The sequence below is a fragment of the Lemur catta genome, chromosome 10, assembly GCF_020740605.2.
Source record: "Lemur catta isolate mLemCat1 chromosome 10, mLemCat1.pri, whole genome shotgun sequence".
In the NCBI taxonomy this organism is placed as follows: Eukaryota; Metazoa; Chordata; class Mammalia; order Primates; family Lemuridae; genus Lemur; species Lemur catta.
In genome coordinates this window covers 84,790,577-84,810,003 of record NC_059137.1, presented here as the reverse complement: position 1 = coordinate 84,810,003, position 19,427 = coordinate 84,790,577, and the positions used below count along the sequence as shown (strand labels likewise).

General features: G+C 36.9%; 1 protein-coding gene across 3 annotated transcripts in view; it reads left to right on the top strand.

Annotated features, from left to right (window-relative positions):
• Positions 1–19,427, top strand: part of MFSD14B (major facilitator superfamily domain containing 14B) — a 55,773-nt gene that overhangs the window by 23,971 nt on the left and 12,375 nt on the right. For all 3 annotated transcript variants that reach the window (XM_045562281.1, XM_045562282.1, XM_045562283.1), the window contains exons 3-6: positions 5,206–5,268; positions 10,470–10,597; positions 13,400–13,514; positions 18,285–18,503. In XM_045562281.1, coding sequence (XP_045418237.1) covers positions 5,206–5,268; positions 10,470–10,597; positions 13,400–13,514; positions 18,285–18,503 — 525 coding nt within the window. The remainder of the gene's footprint in view (positions 1–5,205; positions 5,269–10,469; positions 10,598–13,399; positions 13,515–18,284; positions 18,504–19,427) is intronic.

The window sequence follows — 19,427 nt, the reverse complement described above, 5'->3', positions numbered from 1 at the left end:
GAATTTATGGGCTTGTTTTACTTATTTCTCCAATAAGATTTCACTGTGTTCTTTTTGAGGAGGGAGGTAAAGGAAGCAATGGAAAAGTTTTTAAAAGTACATATTGAAAGTTTTTAGAGGAATTGCCTGCATGGTGGCTTGATTGCCCAGAAATGGCCCCATACTGCCAGAAATTCCATTAGATCTATTTAGTTTAATGTGCAACTCAATAAACACATAAACATATAATCTATCATTCATAATCTATCATTCATTCTTTTTTTTTTTTTTTGAGACAGAGTCTTGCTTTGTCGCCCGGGCTAGAGTGAGTGCCGTGGCATCAGCCTAGCTCACAGCAACCTCAAACTCCTGGGCTTAAGCAATCCTACTGCCTCAGCCTCCCGAGTAGCTGGGACTACAGGCATGTGCCACCATGCCCGGCTAATTTTTTCTGTATAGATTTTTAGCTGTCCAAATCATTTCTTTCTATTTTTGGTAGAGACAGGGTCTCACTCTTGCTCAGGCTGGTCTTGAACTCCTGACCTCGAGCGATCCACCTGCCTCGGCCTCCCAGAGTGCTAGGATTACAGGCGTGAGCCACCGCGCCCGGCCTATCATTCATTCTTGAGTATTGTTTTGCTAAATTAAAAAGATTGTCTCTTATTCCTAGGTGCAGAGAATGCATGTTTGCATAGTGTTCCATGTAGAGTTGTTATAGGGCAGGTCTGAAGTAGGGGTAGGGAAGGACCAGCACTGCTGCCCCTTTGACAGCATGAGGGACACCCCTGGAATTGTTGGGGCAGTTGTCACCAGCACTCCCCTGACCTTCTGTTTCCCACTGACAGAAGCTAAGAGGAAGCCAGTGGGCAAGGGGAGACTGAGAAATGTCTATAGGCTCTTAGACTTGGTCTGCCTGAGTAGAGTATAGAAGGGAGAATGTGGGGCAGAGAGACAATGGATTAATAACTGGCATACTCATGATGAGAGAAATGTTTTTTTAAAAAATGCTGACTTCTGTGTTTTGTGTTTGACCATAATTTTGTGATGCATGTGACAGATTAAGTTATTGAACAGTTCTAATATTGATTTGTATTAGTTTTTTCTTTAAAGAAAATTTCTATATCTCTGTATCCGATGGAATTTGTTATTTTGGAAGATTTTTCTGAGAACCTTATTATTTCCCTTTATATGTTTGGTGTCCTTTATTTGTTTTTCTTCTGTACAAGTAGAGTTCAAGTGCTAAAAGCAGAGATGACAAACTTTTTCCAAATGTTGAAAGTAATGTTTTAGAGGAAATGTTGGAAGTAATTTGATTGGATTTTAATTTCATTGTTTTAAAGACTTTATTTTTTTAGAGCAGTTTTAGGTTCACAGCAAAAATGAGAGTAAGGTACAGTGGTTTCCCAAATATCCCCTACCCCTACACTTGTACAGCCCCCTCCATTATCAACATCTCCCATCAGAGTGGGACATTTGATACAGTTGATGAACCTACATTGACAGGCCATTATCACCCAAATTCCATAATTTACATTAGGGTTACTCTTGGTGTCCATTATACATTTTGTGAGTTTTGATAAATGTAAAATGAATGTATTCATTGTCATAGATAGTATCATACAAAGCATTTTTATTGCCTTAAATATCCTCTTTGCTCTGCCTATTCATCCCTCCCTCCTCAAACCCTGACAACCACTGATCTTTTTATTGCCTCCATAGTTTTGTCTTTTCCAGAATGTCAACTATTTGAAATCATGCAATACAGCATGTAGCCTTTTCAGATTGGCTTCTTTTACTTATTAATGTGCATTTAAGGTTCTTCTATGTCATTTAATGGTTTCATAGGTAATTTCTTTTTAGCAAGAGTCTGGATGTATTACAGTTTGTTTATTTATTCACCTACCGAAGGACACCTTGGTTGCTTCCAAGTTTTGGCAATCATGGATAAATTTATTATAAAAATCTGTGCGCAGGTTTGCGTGTGGACATAACTCTTAACTCCTTTGGGTAAATACCAAAGCAGCACAACTGCTGGATCTTATGGAGTAAGAACATGTTTAGTTTTGTAAGAAACCACCAAAGTGGCTGCACCGCTTTGTATTTCCACCAACAGTAAATGGAGTTTCTGTTGCTCCACATCCTCCCTGGCATTTGGTGTTGTCAATATTCTGGATTTTGGCCACTTTAATAGGTGTGTGATGGTATCTCGTTATTTTAGCTTACATTTTCCTGATGACATATGATGTGCCGCCCCTGCTTATTTCCCATCTATCTATCTTCTTTGGTGAGGTGTCTTTTAGGGTCTTTGGCTCCTTTTTTAATTGGGTTGTTAGGATTCTTATTGTTGAATCTTAATAGTTCTTTGTAAAATTTAGTTAACAGTCCTATATCAGGTACGTCTTTTGCAAATATTTCCAGTTTGTGGCTTGTCTTTTCATTCTCTTAACAGTATCTTTCACAGAGTGGAAATTTTTAATTTTAGTGAAATTCAGCTTATCAGTTTTTCTTTCATGGATTGTGCCTTTGGTGTTGTATCTAAAACGTCATGGTCAAACCCAGGGTCATCGAGATTTTTCTCCTATGTTATCTTATTGGAATTTTGTAGTTTGGATTTTACATTTATGTCTATGATCTTGGGTTAATTTTTTTTTTTTTTTTTTTTTTTTGAGACAGAGTCGCATTCTGTTGCCTGAGCTGGAATGCAGTGAAGTCATCATAGCTCACCTCGAACTCTTGGGCTCAAACAATCCTCCTGTCTCAGCCTCCTGAGAAGCTGGGACTACAGGCCTGTGCCACCATGCCCAGCTAATTTTTCTATTTTTTGTAGAGACAGGGTCTTGGTATGTTGCTCTGACTGGTCTGGAACTCCTGGCCTCAAGCAGTCTTCCCGCCTCCGCCTCTCAAAGTGTTAGAATTGTAGGCATGAGCCACTGCGCCCAGCCATCTTGAGTTAATTTTTGTTAAGGGTGCAAGGCCTGTGTTTAGATTCACTTTTTTGTGTATTGATGTCCAGTTGTTCCAGCACAGTTTATTGAAAAGACTGTCTTTTCTCCATTGTATTGCCTTTGCTTATTTGTTAAAGGTCAGTTGACTATGTTTTTATGTGGGTGTATTTCTGGGCTTTCTATTCTGTTTCATTGATCTATGTGTCTATTCTTTCACCAATTCCACATTGCCTTGATTACTCCTGCTTTATGTTAAGTCTTGAAATCAGGTTAGTGTTAGTCCTCCAACTTTGTTTTTCTTCTTGAATATTCTGTTGGCTCTTCTAGGTCTTATGCCTTTTCATATAAACTTAATAATCATTTTGTTGAAATCCACAAAATAACTTGCTGGGATTTTGATTGGAGTTGCTTTAAATCTATAGATAAAGTTGGGAAGAACTGACATCTTGACAATATGGAATCTCTGTATTATGAACATGGAATAGCTAGCTCTTCATTTATCTTTGATTTCTTTTGTCAGTTTTATAGTTTTCCTCATATAGATGTTATGCATATTTTGTTAGATTTGTACCTAAGTATTTCATTTTTGGGGGTGCTAATGTAATGGTATTGTGTTTTTAATTTCAAATTCCACTTGGTAGTTGTTTTGTTTTCATCATTTCATTGATGATAGCATATTCCTTGTCTGCGTTCTCTTGTTGCTGTTAAGAAGCTATAAGTCTAACTAACTGTTGCTCCTTTGAAGGCAGTCTGTCTTTATTTCTCTGGCTCCTTTTAAAAATTTGCCTTTTGTTTTCTGCAGTGTTAATTTGATTGTGAGTGTGTATTTCTTTTTATACACCTTAGAATTTGTTAGGGTATTTTAATGTCTTCAGTGATGTCTTTCATTGGTTCTGGTACAGTTTCAGTCAGTGGCTCTCAAAGTATCTCTGCCTTATTCTCCTTACAGAACAAGTTTACTAGAACCTGTGTTGGACTTATTAGATCCTCTGTGTCTCTTTTTTATATTCTTTTTGTCTTTCCATACTGCATACTGGATACTTTATTTTGGCATATGCTATGGTTTGAATGTCTGTTCCAAAACTCATGTTGAAATTTAATTGCCATTGTAATCGTATTAGGAGTTGGGACCTTTAAGAGATGATTAGGCCATGATGGCTCTGCTCTCATGGGTGGAATTAAACCCTTATAAAAGGGTAAGTTTGGCTCCCTCTTGCTCTCTTTTGCCCTTTTGCAATGCAATGATGCAGTAAGAAGGCCCTTGCCAGATGTAGGTCCCTTAACTTGACTTCCCAACCTCTAGAACTGTGAGCCAGTAAATTTCTGTTGATTATAAGTTACCTGGACTCAGGTATTCTGTTACAGCAACACAAAACAGACTAAGCCTACTTTAGTGTTTAGTAATTCTCTCTTTAGCTGTTTCTAATCTTATGTTAAACATACCTGTTGACTTCTTAAGTTAATATATTTTTTTCTGCTCTGGATTTTTTTTGTGTTCTCTTTTAAATCTGCTAGATACTTTTGTATAGATTCTAGTTCAAAAGTTTCAAACATGTCTTCTATATCTTAGAACATAGTAAGCATATTCATTTTAAAGTCTTTTGGGTAATTCCAAAATGTGAAGTTGAAGAGGGTCTGTTTTTGTGCGTTTTTTTGGTTTTACTTTTGTTTTATTGTTTGGTGCTTGTTTCTTGCTCATAGTGTCTTTACTTCCTTTTGTATATGGTTATCTTTGTGTGTTGGTCATTATATTTTAAAAACATATTTGTATGGTTGATTTGAAACCCAGAGTATAGTGTCTTCAGAAGTGATTTTAGGTTTTTTCTACTAGGGATCTGGAGGTGCTACCTGTTTAAAATGACTATAATGCAAATTTAAGGCTTGAGGTTTTTTTGACTACCTAGGTATCATGAAGCTGGGTCCATACCACAGTTTGTATAACTCTTTGCTGGGAGAGTGGGGGTTGGGGGGAATGGTAGCCCCTTAAAGTTGTTGGTAGTTGAGGAGAGTAGCCAATAAATAATTTATTTTACTGCAGGTGTTTTGTGACAAAGGCAACTTTGAATGCTGGACTTACCTTTTTGGGTTCTTGCCTTCAGATTTTGCCTCACTATTTTGTTGCCTCTTGGCACTTTTAAGATATTTTGTGTATTTCATTGATATTTTGTAATTTTTCATTACAGGGTTCATCTTTTTTATGTAGCCTGCCATCGACAGAGGCAGAAATCTTTTCCTTTAACTTGCATTTAAATTTGTCTTGATGTTTGTTTGTTTTTTGTAGGTTCTACATGAAACATTTCCTCAACACACATTCCTTATGAATGGTCTCATTCAAGGTGTGAAGGTAAGAACAATTTTTGTGTGATTCATAATGAACCAAAGCCAGGAATTTTAACTCTGGAAGTTTAAGTGTGACTTAAGCAAACAATTACTATTTATTCTGGAGACTGAAATGTAAATTTTTAGCTGGGTACCAAAGTCAGAATAAACTACAGCACAAATACATTAGATCATTATAGAATGGTTTATTGGCAAAAACAGTGTATAATACTTTATAGGCCTCCCTTCATTTTTATTAATGTGTACACATCAGTTTATAAAGGGTTTAGTTATTATGTGAACTTTTAACTGCTCTGCCTATCAACAGAATAAGGCAATTGCCACTGTCTTCTTTTTAGATAGACTTTGAGACTAAGGGAGAAAGATAGATCAGGATTTAGTTGGATATTTAGTCTTTTGGCTAGGCTCAATGCTCTAGCCATGACTTTGAGTTGTCAACCACTTGATTTAATTAGCATTAAGTTATTATTTCAATTGTAATGTGATATATGTCAGAAAACCTTTTAAATAGGCTGTTAAAATATAGTGGTACGTTCCAGTCTTACTTTACAGTAAAGTATATGGGCATAGGGTCTAAATTGTCTTTTCCACTTTAGATAATGTCAGTCTGTGCATAATTATACTTTGTACTGAACAACACACTTATTAATAAAATTATGCACTAGTAATTTGCTGAATTCAGTCATAGTAATTTGTTGGATTCACAGCCTTGAGCAATATTAATTGAATTGTTGTGAATATTATTTATTCTTTGCCTACTTTCAAAAAGGATTTGAAGATGCTTATATGTAAAACAAAGCAATTTAAATAAAGGTTGAAACTGAAGTTTTTGATACTCATTGAGAGGAAGAGGAATATCTTCAAGAATCTGGCGTGAGGTGGTTTGAGTACCCATTTATAAGCAGTGTAGCTGAAAAGAAAAACTAAAATTCATGAGAGAGCACTGATAAAGACATACCATGGAAGTTTGTCCTTCCAGATTCTTAGGGAAGTTACTCCACAAATCTTTTGTGCTGTGGAGAAGCTGATAAAATTATTTTAGTGTGGTTCTGTAAAATAAAACCAACTAAGTTTACACCCTAAAGATGAGTAAGTAGCATGCTATGCTTTTGCCCATGGACATCCACAATGTTATCTAGAAAACAGGAAAGAAAAGGTATTTCACTTTATTCAAGATTTTGATTAAGGACTTAACTGAACTTCAGTAATTATTGAACTTTAATTATTGAGCTTCTGTAAGGACTTAAATACTTTAATGTTTGGTTACTGTTAGGAGTGACCTAATCACCTCTTAAAGGTCCCAACTCCTAATACTGTCACATTGGCAACACTTGATTTTTGTGGGGGACACATTCAAGCCATAGTGCAGGTGGTTTTTAGTGGTGAGTTTTAGAAGTTCTTGATATATTCTGGATATTAATCCCTTATCAGATATATGATTTGTGAATATTTTCTCCCATTTTGTGGGTTGGCTTTTTACTGTTGATATTATGTTTTGATTCACAAAATTTTTTAATTTTCATGAAGTCCCAATTTGTCTATATTTTTAGTTGTTGTTATCTGTGCTGTGGTGTCATATTCAAGAAATCATTGCCAAATCCAATGTCATGACACTTTTGCCCTATATTTTCTTTCTCCCTTTCCCTTTCCTTTTCCCTTTGTCCTCTTCTTTTCTTTTCTTTTTCTTTTCTTTTCTTTTCTTTTCTTTTCTTTTCTTTTCTTTTCTTTTCCTTTCCTTTCCTTTCCTTTCCTTTCCTTTCCTTTCCTTTCCTTTCCTTTCCTTTCCTTTCCTTTCCTTTCCTTTCCTTTTTCCTTTCCTTTTCCTTTTCCTTTCCTTTCCTTTCCTTTCCTTTTCCTTTCCTTTCCTTTCCTTTCCTTTCCTTTCCTTTCCTTTCCTTTCCTTTCTACCTTTCCTTTCTTTCCTTTCCCTTTCCTTTCCTTTCCTTTCCTTCCTTTCCTTTCCTTTCGTCTCTCTCTCTCCCCCTCCCTTCCTCCCTCCCTCCCCTTCCTTCCTTCCTTCCTTCCCTTTCCCTTCCCTTTCCCTTCCCTTTCCCTTCTAACAGTATTTGAAGCAAATTAAAAACTATTTTTAGTTTAGTTTTAGTTTTAAAGCTTTTTAAGGATATTGGCCTAAATTGTTTTAGTATAATATTTTGCCACTGCATATGTTAAGGAAAATATATGCTTGAAACATTTATGATGGCTATATAAATTATAAAATTTATATATATTTGTTTCAGATAAATTGTATTTGCCATTCTTTGTATGCTTTTAACAATTTATTGGATAATTGCATTTAATTGAACAAGTTTTAATTGCTATTTTGTGAATTAGAACCTATAAGGCCATGTCAGAATTACTGGCCAATTAATTATGCCATCTTAAAACACACTGTTTGGAAGCTTACTTTACTAAAGTGACTATGATAAACTGTTGGTTAATTTTGCCATCCACACCGTGTTTTATTCAGATACTTGTTGGGCTATGGTTGCATGATATGAGTACAGTCGATCCTCATTACTTGAGGATTCCATATTTGTGAATCCATCTACTCGCTTAAGTTTATTTCTCACCCCAAAATCAGTACAGTGCTTTTGTCGTCATTCACAGATGTGCTCAGAGTAGGGGAAAAATTTGGGTTTCCTGATGTACACATTTCGTCTGAGGTCTAATAAGACCACACTCTGCATCCTTGTTTTCCTTAGAAGCAGTGGTTCTGTATTCACTAATTCAGTGTTTGTGGTGATTTTATAGAGTATAACTACTATGAATAGTGAGAATTGCCTATATAAAAGGTTAAGACTGGGGCTTTGGTGTCAGTCTGGTTTTAATGTTTAAACATTTTGTTCTTGCAAATTGTGCTCTGCAACTTTAATACTGATGAAGTACTTGCTCAATTAACAAATGACAAAGTGTCTTGGTCAGTCTACAGCTCTGATAATATGGCCTAATGGGATCTAGGGTCAGTTTGGGTATTAAAGAAATAGCTCTGGACAGAAAAAAGTATTTGATATTTAGGAAATATAAATTTTCCACAGAGTCAAGTATTTTAGTAAATTGTATTTTGGCATCTTAATAAAACAGTAGGTTCTCCTAGAAGATATTTTTAATGTCTGTTTTGGTCAGTGGTAATTTAAGATATATTATTTAAAGAATGGAATACAATAAAATTTAAATCAATAATCTAGAAGATAATATCTTTTTTTCTATAAAACTACATTATTTTAAATATATAAAATATAGTTGGCCTTCTCATATCCTTTTTTTAAAAAATCACATACATTCCATGTTTGAAGCACTGTATGAAATCTGAAATTAGGACTGTCCAAAAACTTTTCCTGGGTTCTTTGTGCTTAAAAAGTTTTTGTTACTGTTTTGTGGTGATTGTGGTAGTGGTCGTCGTTTGTATTGCCTTTCTCTCTTAAAATTTTTTACATTATTTTCTGGACTAGTTTTATACTACGTAGGTACTCAGGTATTTTGATACTTAATTTTGAAGCAACGTGAAAGGTTTTCTTTTTTAAAATTCATGAAGCTGATTGTCACATGTCTTAAAGTTTAGCCTTGCTTCTGCAGTCTTTTAGTGCTTAGTTAAAGGAAAATTATTTATTCCTCCATCTGTTACTGTCTTGATACGAGAGCAGGGCACATGCAGAAGTCTGCTGTGACTCGAGATCTACAAGGTTTGATTCCTGGGCCATGGATAAATTTGTTTTTTCAGAGGAGCCAAAAAACTTTTCTCTTCAGCTTGCCTCTCCTCCATTGTGTCCTTCTCTTAACCTTACTTCAATTTACCTTCAGTTTGCAGTGTCTGCTGTCCTGGGTTAACTGGTGGCCAATAGGGGATTAGAATCTATGTGACCTTGTTAACTTCTACAAGTTGATTTCCTCTTAGAAGTTCTATTCAAGTCACCAAACAAATTTGAAAGCCTATATTCACCAGGCTCTATGATAGGCACCAAGGAAGGGTACAGAGATGAAAAGAAACCTCATCTCTCTGACCTGACTCCCAATTTCTAATCCAACAGAAAAGATAGATGAATAACAAGTGATTGTAATGGAGTGTTGAAATTAAAACAGAAGAGATATGTACCAGGTGGGGGAAGTTTGTTTTGTCCCTGCCCCAGTAGTATGATTTACTGTGCTTATGTAGCTAAGGGACTAGAGAGAGGAAGAAGTGCTTCTCCCCCAAGCTTGGAATAATGACTAGCAGTTTTTACTGAGTCCAAGCGTGGGAAGAACACGCAGGCACAGCAAGGGCCTGTGCACAAAGGAATGTGGTATGTCCAGAAAATTAGAAGTATTGCATGCAGCTACAGAATAGGACGTGTGCCAGGGGCCAGATTTTAGAGTGTCCTATTAAATATTTATATGCTATGCTGAGTAGTTTTTTAAATGTATTTTAATGAAAATTCAAATACACAAAAGTAGAGAATAATATAACGAATACCCATGTACTCATGTCCTGTTTCATTATTTATTAACATTTTCTGCTCTTATCCACCCCCATCCATATGAAAGTGGCCAGCAGCAGAGTGACTGGCAAATAGTGGGGCAAGTAGTGAATGTGAGTTACTTGACTTCCTTTCTTCTGTGGTTACCTGTCACCACACAGACTTCCCCCAGCCTCAACTCTGTTGTAGTTCAAGTTGAATTATCTCCTTCATCCTAAACTCATCAGGCAGAGAACCTTTATTTTCATTGACAAGGACTCTAGTTTTCTTTTGGACATTTAGCATATGCACATTCATCCTTTTTATTTCTGTGAGGCCCTTGGAGTGTGTATGGCATATATTCATTTGGGTGTCCTCATTGCAGCAGTTAATGCAGAGACTTGTGCAGAATACATATGCCATATGTATTTATTAAAATGATTTAAGTTTCTGACTTATATGCTTGGTGTATGTTCATCTTAAGGGCTAAACGTGGGTGTGTTTGTGTGTGTGTATGTGTATCTCATGTTATTTCTCTTTTCTAATTCCTTCTAGAAAACATGCTCTTTCAACCTTTCCTTCTCTTTATAATAGCACATTTAAAATTTTGTTAGAATGTTTTTTAAAAATAGCAGCTTGTATTTAGTGTTTCATCTATTCTGTTTTTGGGCCAATAAATTGAATTAGAGCTAATGCATTTAGAAAATAATAGTTACAAATAATTGGGGGATCATATTATAGATTTAACTGTTGCTTCTGTTTTCTTCTCCAGGGCCTGCTCTCTTTTCTGAGTGCCCCGCTCATAGGTGCTCTGTCTGATGTGTTGGGGAGGAAGCCCTTTCTCCTCATTACTGTCTTCTTTACCTGCTTCCCAATTCCACTGATGAGGATCAGCCCATGGTGAGTGGCTTGGGCCTTCACATTGTGACTGTTTTTGAGTCATGTGTAAGTTATACTTCCATCTGCAGAGCACTTAACCAAAGCAGTTTTAGCTGTGTTTTCATTTGCTGTCTTTGGTAATACTGAAAGCCAGTTTGGGTAGTTGCCATCATGTTCATTTTATAAATGGGGAAATATAAGACATTACAGAGATAAGCTACTTAGCTGAAGAAATAGAAATAAAAGATGTCTGTAAGGTGGCTGTTGTTGCCATAATGTCAGTTATAGGAGCTTAATCCTGGGGGTGGGCTCATCACTGTGGCTCAGTTGACTTTGTAAATATATTGTTACTGTCAGCTCATTGCTTTTGGGGCATTGACGTGAACAGTTTATATTATAATAGGCGGAGTCACTTTTGTATATAGTATAGTCAGACTGATAGCCTATTCTAAATTATAATATGAATTTGAATTTGGGTTCATTTTCCCCCTGCAACATGATAAATTGGAGAGAGCATTTAGCTTGTGACCCAAGTCCATGTAGTTACCAAAGGTGGGTTGCAATTTGCATGTGAGATGTAACTTAGTTGTTTTCTGGATGCCAGAGGATGGTATTTTGGCCTGTGTTCATGTTGATGACATACTCTTCGTATGTGAAGAATACACTTAAATATGGAAGTTTGTTTTGGTTTTTAATGCTATTAATAGATTTCCTTTTTGAGGTCATGTGAAAATATTTTCATTTGATTATCTCATAGGAATTTTATGTCAGCATTGTCACATTCGGAATTTGTTGGGTACCCATAATCATTTTATTTTTTACCAGGTAGTGAGTTGTTTTTTTTTTCTTTTTTTGAGACGCAGTCTCACTCTGTTGCCCCGGCTAGAGTGCTGTGGTGTCAGCCTAGTTCACAGAAACTTCTAACTCCTGGGCTCAAGCAATCCTACTGCCTCAGCCTCCTAAGTAGCTGGGACTACAGGCATGCGCCACCATGCCCGGGTAATTTTTTCTACATATTTTTAGTTGTCCAGCTAATTTCTTTCTATTTTTAGTAAAGACAGGGTCTCGCTCTTGCTCAGGCTGGTCTCGAACTCCTGAGCTCAAACGATCCACCTGGCTCGGCCTCCCAGAGTGCTAGGATTACAGGTGTGAGCCTGGCCCCAGGTGGTGAATTTTTATAAAATACTTTTTGGTATTGAGTCTTTTTGTCCAAGAACATGTCATGTTATGCTTTTCTAATGAGTTAGGGCTTTTTAAATATCCTTTGGTAGATAACTTAAAATTTTTTCTTTAGATCTTATACATTTCTTGTTAAGTTTTATTCCTATAAATTTTATTATTTTTGTTCTATTAAAGAATGGGCTCTTTTCTTCTAATTGCTTGGTTTTCTAGGTATGTTGTCATCTCTCAAAAATTTTACCTCTTTCCTTCCAGTTTTCATGCTGTTCACTGCTTTTGCTAATTATATTGACTAATGGATAATGTTAAATAAAAGTGATGATTGTGGGTGTATCTTCTTATATATAAAGGAAATGTTGTAGTGTTTCATCATTAGGTGTTAGGCTAGCTTTTGGGTTGAAAAATACTTATTCTATCCAGAGATTATTTTTTTAAAATCAAGAATGAATGTCAAATTTTATTAAATGACATTTTAACATTAATGGAGATTATTTGCTTTTTCTCCTTAGAGCTATTAATGTGATTAATTAATAGATTTTTCTAATATTTTTAATTTATTTTACAAATATTTTCATATTCTTTTATCCTGGAATAAACCCTGCTTTTTGTCTGTAAGATTTTCTGTGCTAATATTTTAACTAGGTTTCTAAAAATCATCTATGTATATGATAGAAATTTTTGGTCTCAATTACATTAATTTTTTTTTTTGTTATACTTTCTGCTTTTGTGTAGATACAGCAGTCCCTACCCTTTTTGGTACCAGGGACTGGTTTTAAGAAAGACAATGGACTGGGGGTTGGGGGGGAGATGGTACGATGCTCACTTGCCACTATAAAGCCTGCCACCAGATGCAGTTTAATTGTCACTTGCCACTCACTTATAGGGTTTTGATATGAGTCTGCAACCAATTGATTTATTATGGTCTTTGTACAGTCAAACCTCTTTGCTAATGGGAATCTGTATTTGCAGCCCTCCCCAACGCTAGTATCACTACTTCAGCTCCACCTCAGATCATCAGACATTAGATTCTCATAAGGATCATGCAACCTAGATCTTTCACAAGTGCAGTTTAAGTAGGGTTTGTGCTCCTATGAGAATCTAATGCTGCTGCTGATCTGGCAGGAGGCGGAGCTCAGGAGGTGATGGAAGCCATGCGGAGTGGCTGTAAATACAGATAAAGCTTCATTCCCTCACCCCCTCTTCCCGTGCCTCACCTCCTGCTGCATGGCCTGGTTCCTAATAAGCCACGGACTGGTACCAGTCCTGGCCTAGGGGTTGGGGACTGCAGTTTTAAAATTATTTGTTGTGTATGTCTTTTTCTTACTTAAAGCTAAGAAATTTGAAAAATTTTTATTCTGTTGGCTACCTTTAAAACTATAACTTTTACTTAACTCCCCTTATTCTTTCACTTTTTTCCTACTCTTTTCTGTTCTTTTGTAGACTACATGTATTGACAAAATTAGTATGTATCTACTTCTTCCTCCCCATTTTGATTTTAATTTTTCTATCTTTAAGTATATACACATATACATGTATATTTATTTATTTATTGAGTTGTAATCTTTACATGATATATTTGGCTTGGGTTATAAAAGTGCACATACACTGCCTCTCTCCTGGGTAATTAAACTAATCTTTTTATAGGTGGTATTTTGCGATGATTTCTGTGTCTGGAGTCTTCTCAGTCACGTTCTCTGTGATATTTGCCTACGTAGCTGATGTCACTCAGGAGCACGCACGGAGTACTGCTTATGGATGGGTAAGATAGTAGACTATATTTTTTTAACCAGAATAATAATTAATATTCTATTAAAAATTCACCAGAAACTGAGATTTAAAATAAGTGGTAAATATTTATTTATATAAAAGGAAATCTAAAGCAAATAAAATAAAAAAGGGCTCTTACAAAAAGTTAAAAATAGCAAGATAGTAATTGCTAGTAATTTATTCCCTGGTTTTAGGGTTGGAAGATTGGCAGGAATATGTGAATTGTCAGTTGTAAAGTTTTTTAAAAAGTTGGTTTGATTTGTTTCTTGTTATCTGATCTCTTGAGAAACCTTAGACAGTCAACAGGCGTTAAGATCAGAAGTCTGTGTGCACCTAATTCTAATTGGAGAAGTGCTGGAATCTCAGCAATGTTAATACATTATAACTTTATTGGTAGTTGTGTGGAGCACCCATTTGGGACATACTGTGGAAAAAGGACTACATTCATTCATTCAACAAATACATAGTTGTTGAATAGATAACAAAAGTTATAGGAGGCCGGGTGCAGTGGCTCAGGCCTGAAATCCTAGCACTTTGGGAGGCCGAGGTGGGAGGATTGCTTGAGGCCAAGAGTTCTAGACCAGCCTAAGCAAGAGTGAGACCCTCATCTCTGCAAAAAATAGAAAAATTAGCCAGGTGTTGTGGCGCTTGCGTGTGGTCCCAGACACTTGGAAGGCTGAGGCAAGAGGATCTTTCTAATTTTCCCAGGCATGCTAAGTGGTATTGTGGTTATGTAGGAGAAGAAAGACCTGTTAGAAGATGGCAGCCGAAGCATTTTGGATCAGAGTGCTATAACTCTGCAAGTTACTTTAAAATGGTTTGGGGGAAAAGATAGCGTGTGAGCATGTGGATGCTCATGTGTTGTCATGTGTTCCATGCCTAAAGCTGTAGGGCATGGAAGTGTGCTTTGTAACCTTCTCCCACCTTCCTCTGTGTTTGATAATGTTCACAATAAGAAGGTAGAAAATGATGATCTGGCTGGATTGTGGGGAATAGATTGGAGAGGGATTGAATGCCAGAAACTTAGGTTATTCCTCACCTTTCCCTGAGTCTTACTCTTTCTTTTAAATTCCACTTCCTGGAATAGAGTAAGTAGTCATTCACTGCTGATTGACCTAATGAATAACTTCATGAATCAGTGATGGACATGTAAGTAAATTACTGCTGTTCCACAAAACACAAAATTTTTTACTTTGTTCACTTTAGACATAGTAGTTTGAAAACTTCTCTTTAAACCACACTTCCCCTTCTGACTACTGCCTGCTTTCTCCCTGCCTTCTTCCCTCCACCCCTGAATGTCCACCTCTTGCCATGCCCTAAAACAGAGGCGTCTTCAGAGTGCTGTGGAGGAAGACAGAGGGAGAAGGAAGGCATTCAAAGAAGAAGGATGTTCAGAGTGGGCTTGTAAGGGTTGGCCAACAGAGAGAGGTGAAAGATAGCTTTCTTCTACACTGGGGAAAACCCATTGAGCTACCCATTTCTCTGCAATTTTGTTCAGTTTTTGTTCCTTCCTTTCAGCTGGAAAACCATTCACAAAGTTGTTGTGCCGAGCAGTAGTGCTTTAAGGAAAGAGTTCAGAGGAGTTCTAACTAGAAGTGACTATGACTTAATTACCCTCTCTAACTTAGCTCCTCCTTGTAATATGGCAGTTAGGCTTAATGCCTGTTCATAGGGGCATTGAGAGAAGTGAGTGAGCATGCACATCAAGGCCGAGACACTGCTTAGCTGAAATGTGCTCCTGGCCAGCATCAGCAACTCAGCATGTAAGGCTGCCTGGATTTGTCACAAGACCTAGGATCTTGGCCAATGACTACTTTACATTTACCCCTAATACTAGATGTTAAGATGACAGAATTAAAAGAAGCAACTTGCAGCTTACCTACCTATCTTACAAATATAGGAGAATTTCTTGCCAATTAATTATAGTCAAGTATTAAGGAGCATTTTGAGACCTGTTAAAGAACAATATATAAAATATGTACACCTTCCTTCCTTATTGAAAATCTGAAGATGCTGCAGCAGTGTTTCCATAGTACCTGAGGATTCTGTAGCAGTGCTCTCATAGCACTTGAGGATGCTACAGCAATGCTTCTGTATACATGAGGATGCTGTAGCAGTGTTTCTGTAGCACCTGAGGAGAGTGTAGGGATGCTCCTATAACTGTTTTCTAATGCAGTTATATGGTTGCCTTGATCTTCTCAAAGTGGGAAAGCCTGAAGGGCAGGAGCTTTATCATCTTCATCTGGTTCATAGTAGGTACTAAATAAATACTGAATGAAAGAATGCCTGTTCCCCAAATTAGAATTCTCCACACTATTTTTTTCCTCTCTAGAAATTTTTTTTTGATTTATGACTTTTACAGTATTTTTAGCATAATACTAATTTCATATTATTGTATTTTTGTATTCAGTTGGGGATGATGGATGAAAACAATGTCATTGGCATACTAGGAATCATAATTACAATCACAGATAATGATTTATGTGGTTTCTAATAAAATCCATTAGAAGTTTAAATAGCTGACTTATAGATATGCTTTGACACTCAGTCTGGTTATAATTTAGAGACTGCTATTAAGTTTCTGAACATTCAGATTGCATTCTAAAATACAGCAGGCATTTGACATGCTTCTAGGAGTGCAGTGTGAAGAGGCTCAGTGTGGCTTCAGGTTGCAGCTGTGGTCAGCTGACTCTGTGGTCTTTGTGCTGGACAGCAGTCATGTGGTGACAGTGTGACAGAAATCCACAGCCCTCTAGTCAAAAATCTCCAACCTCTCCTTCAACAAATTCTTTTTTCTTTTCTTTCTTCTTCTTCTCCTCCTCCTCCTCCTCCCTCCTCCCTCCCCCCTCCTCCCTCCTTCCTCCTCCTCCTTCCTCCTCCTTCTTCCTCCTCCCTTTCTTCTTCGTTTTTTTTTTTTTTTTTCTCTTTCTAAGAATACCAGTTTTGGGATTTCTCCCCCTCCCCCGCCTCAGTGTAACGAAATGGCCACCAAATGATAAAATGGTGAAACAGTACACTGTTTTTGGAAGATGAAACTAAGTAATTTGTAGATTTATCATCAGCTCTGTAAGAATGTTCTTTATCCATTATCTCACATTCCCATCCTCCAGTTAAAGAAGACCAAAGAGTGAATGTTTTATTTGTGGGGAAGGTTTTCATAATTTTTATTTCTAACAAGATCATTATTAGGTTATTAAGTATGAAATATCCAATTTCCTTAAGTACTAAGTTAGTTGATATCTCTGGAATTTCACTTTGACACTTCTTACTTTATTTTTATTGTGACGGTACATCTTCAGTCTTTCAAATGCACCTTTTGGCTTTCAAATTTTCAAATATTTTTTTCAGAGCAATTTTTGTGAAACCATGGATCAGTGAAAAATTAGTGTTACTTTTGAATACGAGTTCCGTCGTGGAACCAATGCAGCATAGACAGCTTGAAATACCAACAAAGTGTTTGGGAAATACGTGGCTAATGAATGCACAGTACCTCAGTGGTTTGAGAAGTTCCATTCCGGTGATTTTAACTTGAAAATGAGCCACATGGGTACCCTGAGACCAAGGTAGATAATGATGAGTTAAAAGCTATAGTGGAAGTGAATCCATCTTACCCTACACATGAATTAGCAGCAAGATCTGATGTTACTATTCCAATAATATTGGACCATTTGAAACAAATTGGCAATGTGAAGAAGCTGGATAGATGGGCACCACATGAATTAAATGAGCATCAGAAGAGAAAGCATCTCAAAGCTTGCCCTTTTTTGCTGTCACAACATAAAGGCAAACCATTTCTACACCATGTTATTACATGTGATGAAAAGTGGATTTTGTTTGACAGTCCCAAGTGTTCATTCAGCACAATTGTTGGACAAAGATGAAGTGGCAAAACAGTCCAAAACTGAATATTCTTCAAAAAAGAGCTCATGATGTGTGTTAGTGGTCCAGCGCTGGTATTATCTATTACAGCTTTTCATGAAACCTGGTCAGTTGATGACAGTGGATGCAACCAACTGGATGAAATGATGAAGATGCTTGCAATTGAGTAGCCGAGATTGGTCACTAGAGACAGGCCAATCCTCTTGCAAGACAATGCTCGACCACATGTCACACTAACAACACTGCTCAAACTACAGAAGCTGGACTTAGAAGCTCTCTGTCAGCTGCTGTATTCACCAGCCCTTGCACCAACTGACTACCACTTCTTCCAGGCTTTGGACCTCTTCTTATAAGGGCAAAGTATTCAATTCTCAACAAGCTATGGGAAATGCCTTTTGTGATTTCATGGCCACTCACTCTCCAGGCCTCTTCACTGCTGACATAAATAAGCTACCATTAAAATGGCAAAACTGTGTCGATAGTTTAGGCATATACTTTGATTAATTGTACAGCTGCTTGTTTGAGATACAATAAACTACACTTATGATTCAAAATCGGACATTTCATACTTAATGACCTAATCTATGTATCTTTTTAAACTCTTGTAGCTCTGGGGGTATCTCCAATTAGTTAATAGTTTGTGAAAAAATTCTTAAAACAGAATTGCTTTAATTAATTCTCTTTCATTCTTAAAAGTTGTATGCAACACATTCATTTTATCTTGCTTACAGCCATGGAAAGTGGCCATAGCTATGCACCTGTGGGACCTTGGGTGAGTGTGCGCTTTCCCACAGCTATGCACCTGCAGCACGTGGGACCCTGGGTAAGGATATGCACAGGTGTTCACCTGTGGGACCCTGGATGAGAGTATGCTTTCTCGCAGGTCTCAGCCACTTTTGCGGCTAGTCTGGTCATCAGCCCCGCCATTGGAGCATACCTGTCTGCCAGTTATGGAGACAGTCTCGTTGTGCTGGTGGCCACAGTGGTGGCTCTTCTAGACATCTGCTTCATCTTAGTGGCCGTTCCAGAATCTCTGCCTGAGAAAATGAGACCAGTTTCCTGGGGAGCTCAGATTTCTTGGAAACAAGCAGACCCTTTTGCGGTAAATAAAAACATGAAAGTATTTACTTTTCTAAATATCTTTCTAAGCCAAGCAAATAAAAGAATATATGTGTAGCCTCAAGAATCCCAGCAGTTGTTGATCCATTTCTATTTCCGGTAAAAAAGAGAGAAAAATTAATTACAAGTAAGGCAGTGAGGTAGTCGGTGCACCAAGAAATATGTATAATTGGTACTTAAGCATGTCATAAGGAAAGAAAGAGAAAATGTCCAGTTAATCCCTGATCAAAGTTTGGGAAGGAAGTTTGTCTTTTGTATGGTTGTTTTCAGTCTTTTTAACAAAATAAATGAAGGTGGTCATTTGAAGTGGGCATTTTCATTGACTTTGATTCAAAAAGGATAAATGCATTTGGTCTTACTAAAGGAGTTATTTTCTAAGCTGTTAATGTACCTCCACTTTGACCAGAGACTTTGAACTTGTGTTTTGCAGAGTGAATAGATTTTTTTATATATATAATGAATGTATTTATATATATATATATTTTTTATATATGGGTGTGTATGTGTCACACTAACAACTAGGAAAAAAGTAGCTTATCTCTCATCTTCTTCCCACCTTACCTTTGGTTTGGAATTGTTCTTGAAAAAGATATATACAGAAAAAAACAACCAGAGATTTGATTTTTGCTTTTTGTCCCCTAGTTTACCTTTTAGGAAAAGTATATATAATAAGAAAGTGAACTCAGAAATTCTTTTCTGAAATATCCACTTGGGACATGACCAGGGGACCCTTCCTGTTCTGTTTATGCCACAAAGTCAGACAACAAAAGAAGTGTTTAGAGAAAGAAGCCAGGAGTGGACTTGGAGCCAGCCAGTTAGGCTTCCCACCTTCTTGTCATGTAGTGATCAAGTTATGCATGGAAGCTCCTCTGTGAAGTGGAACTACTGTGGCTTTTCAGGGCATTTG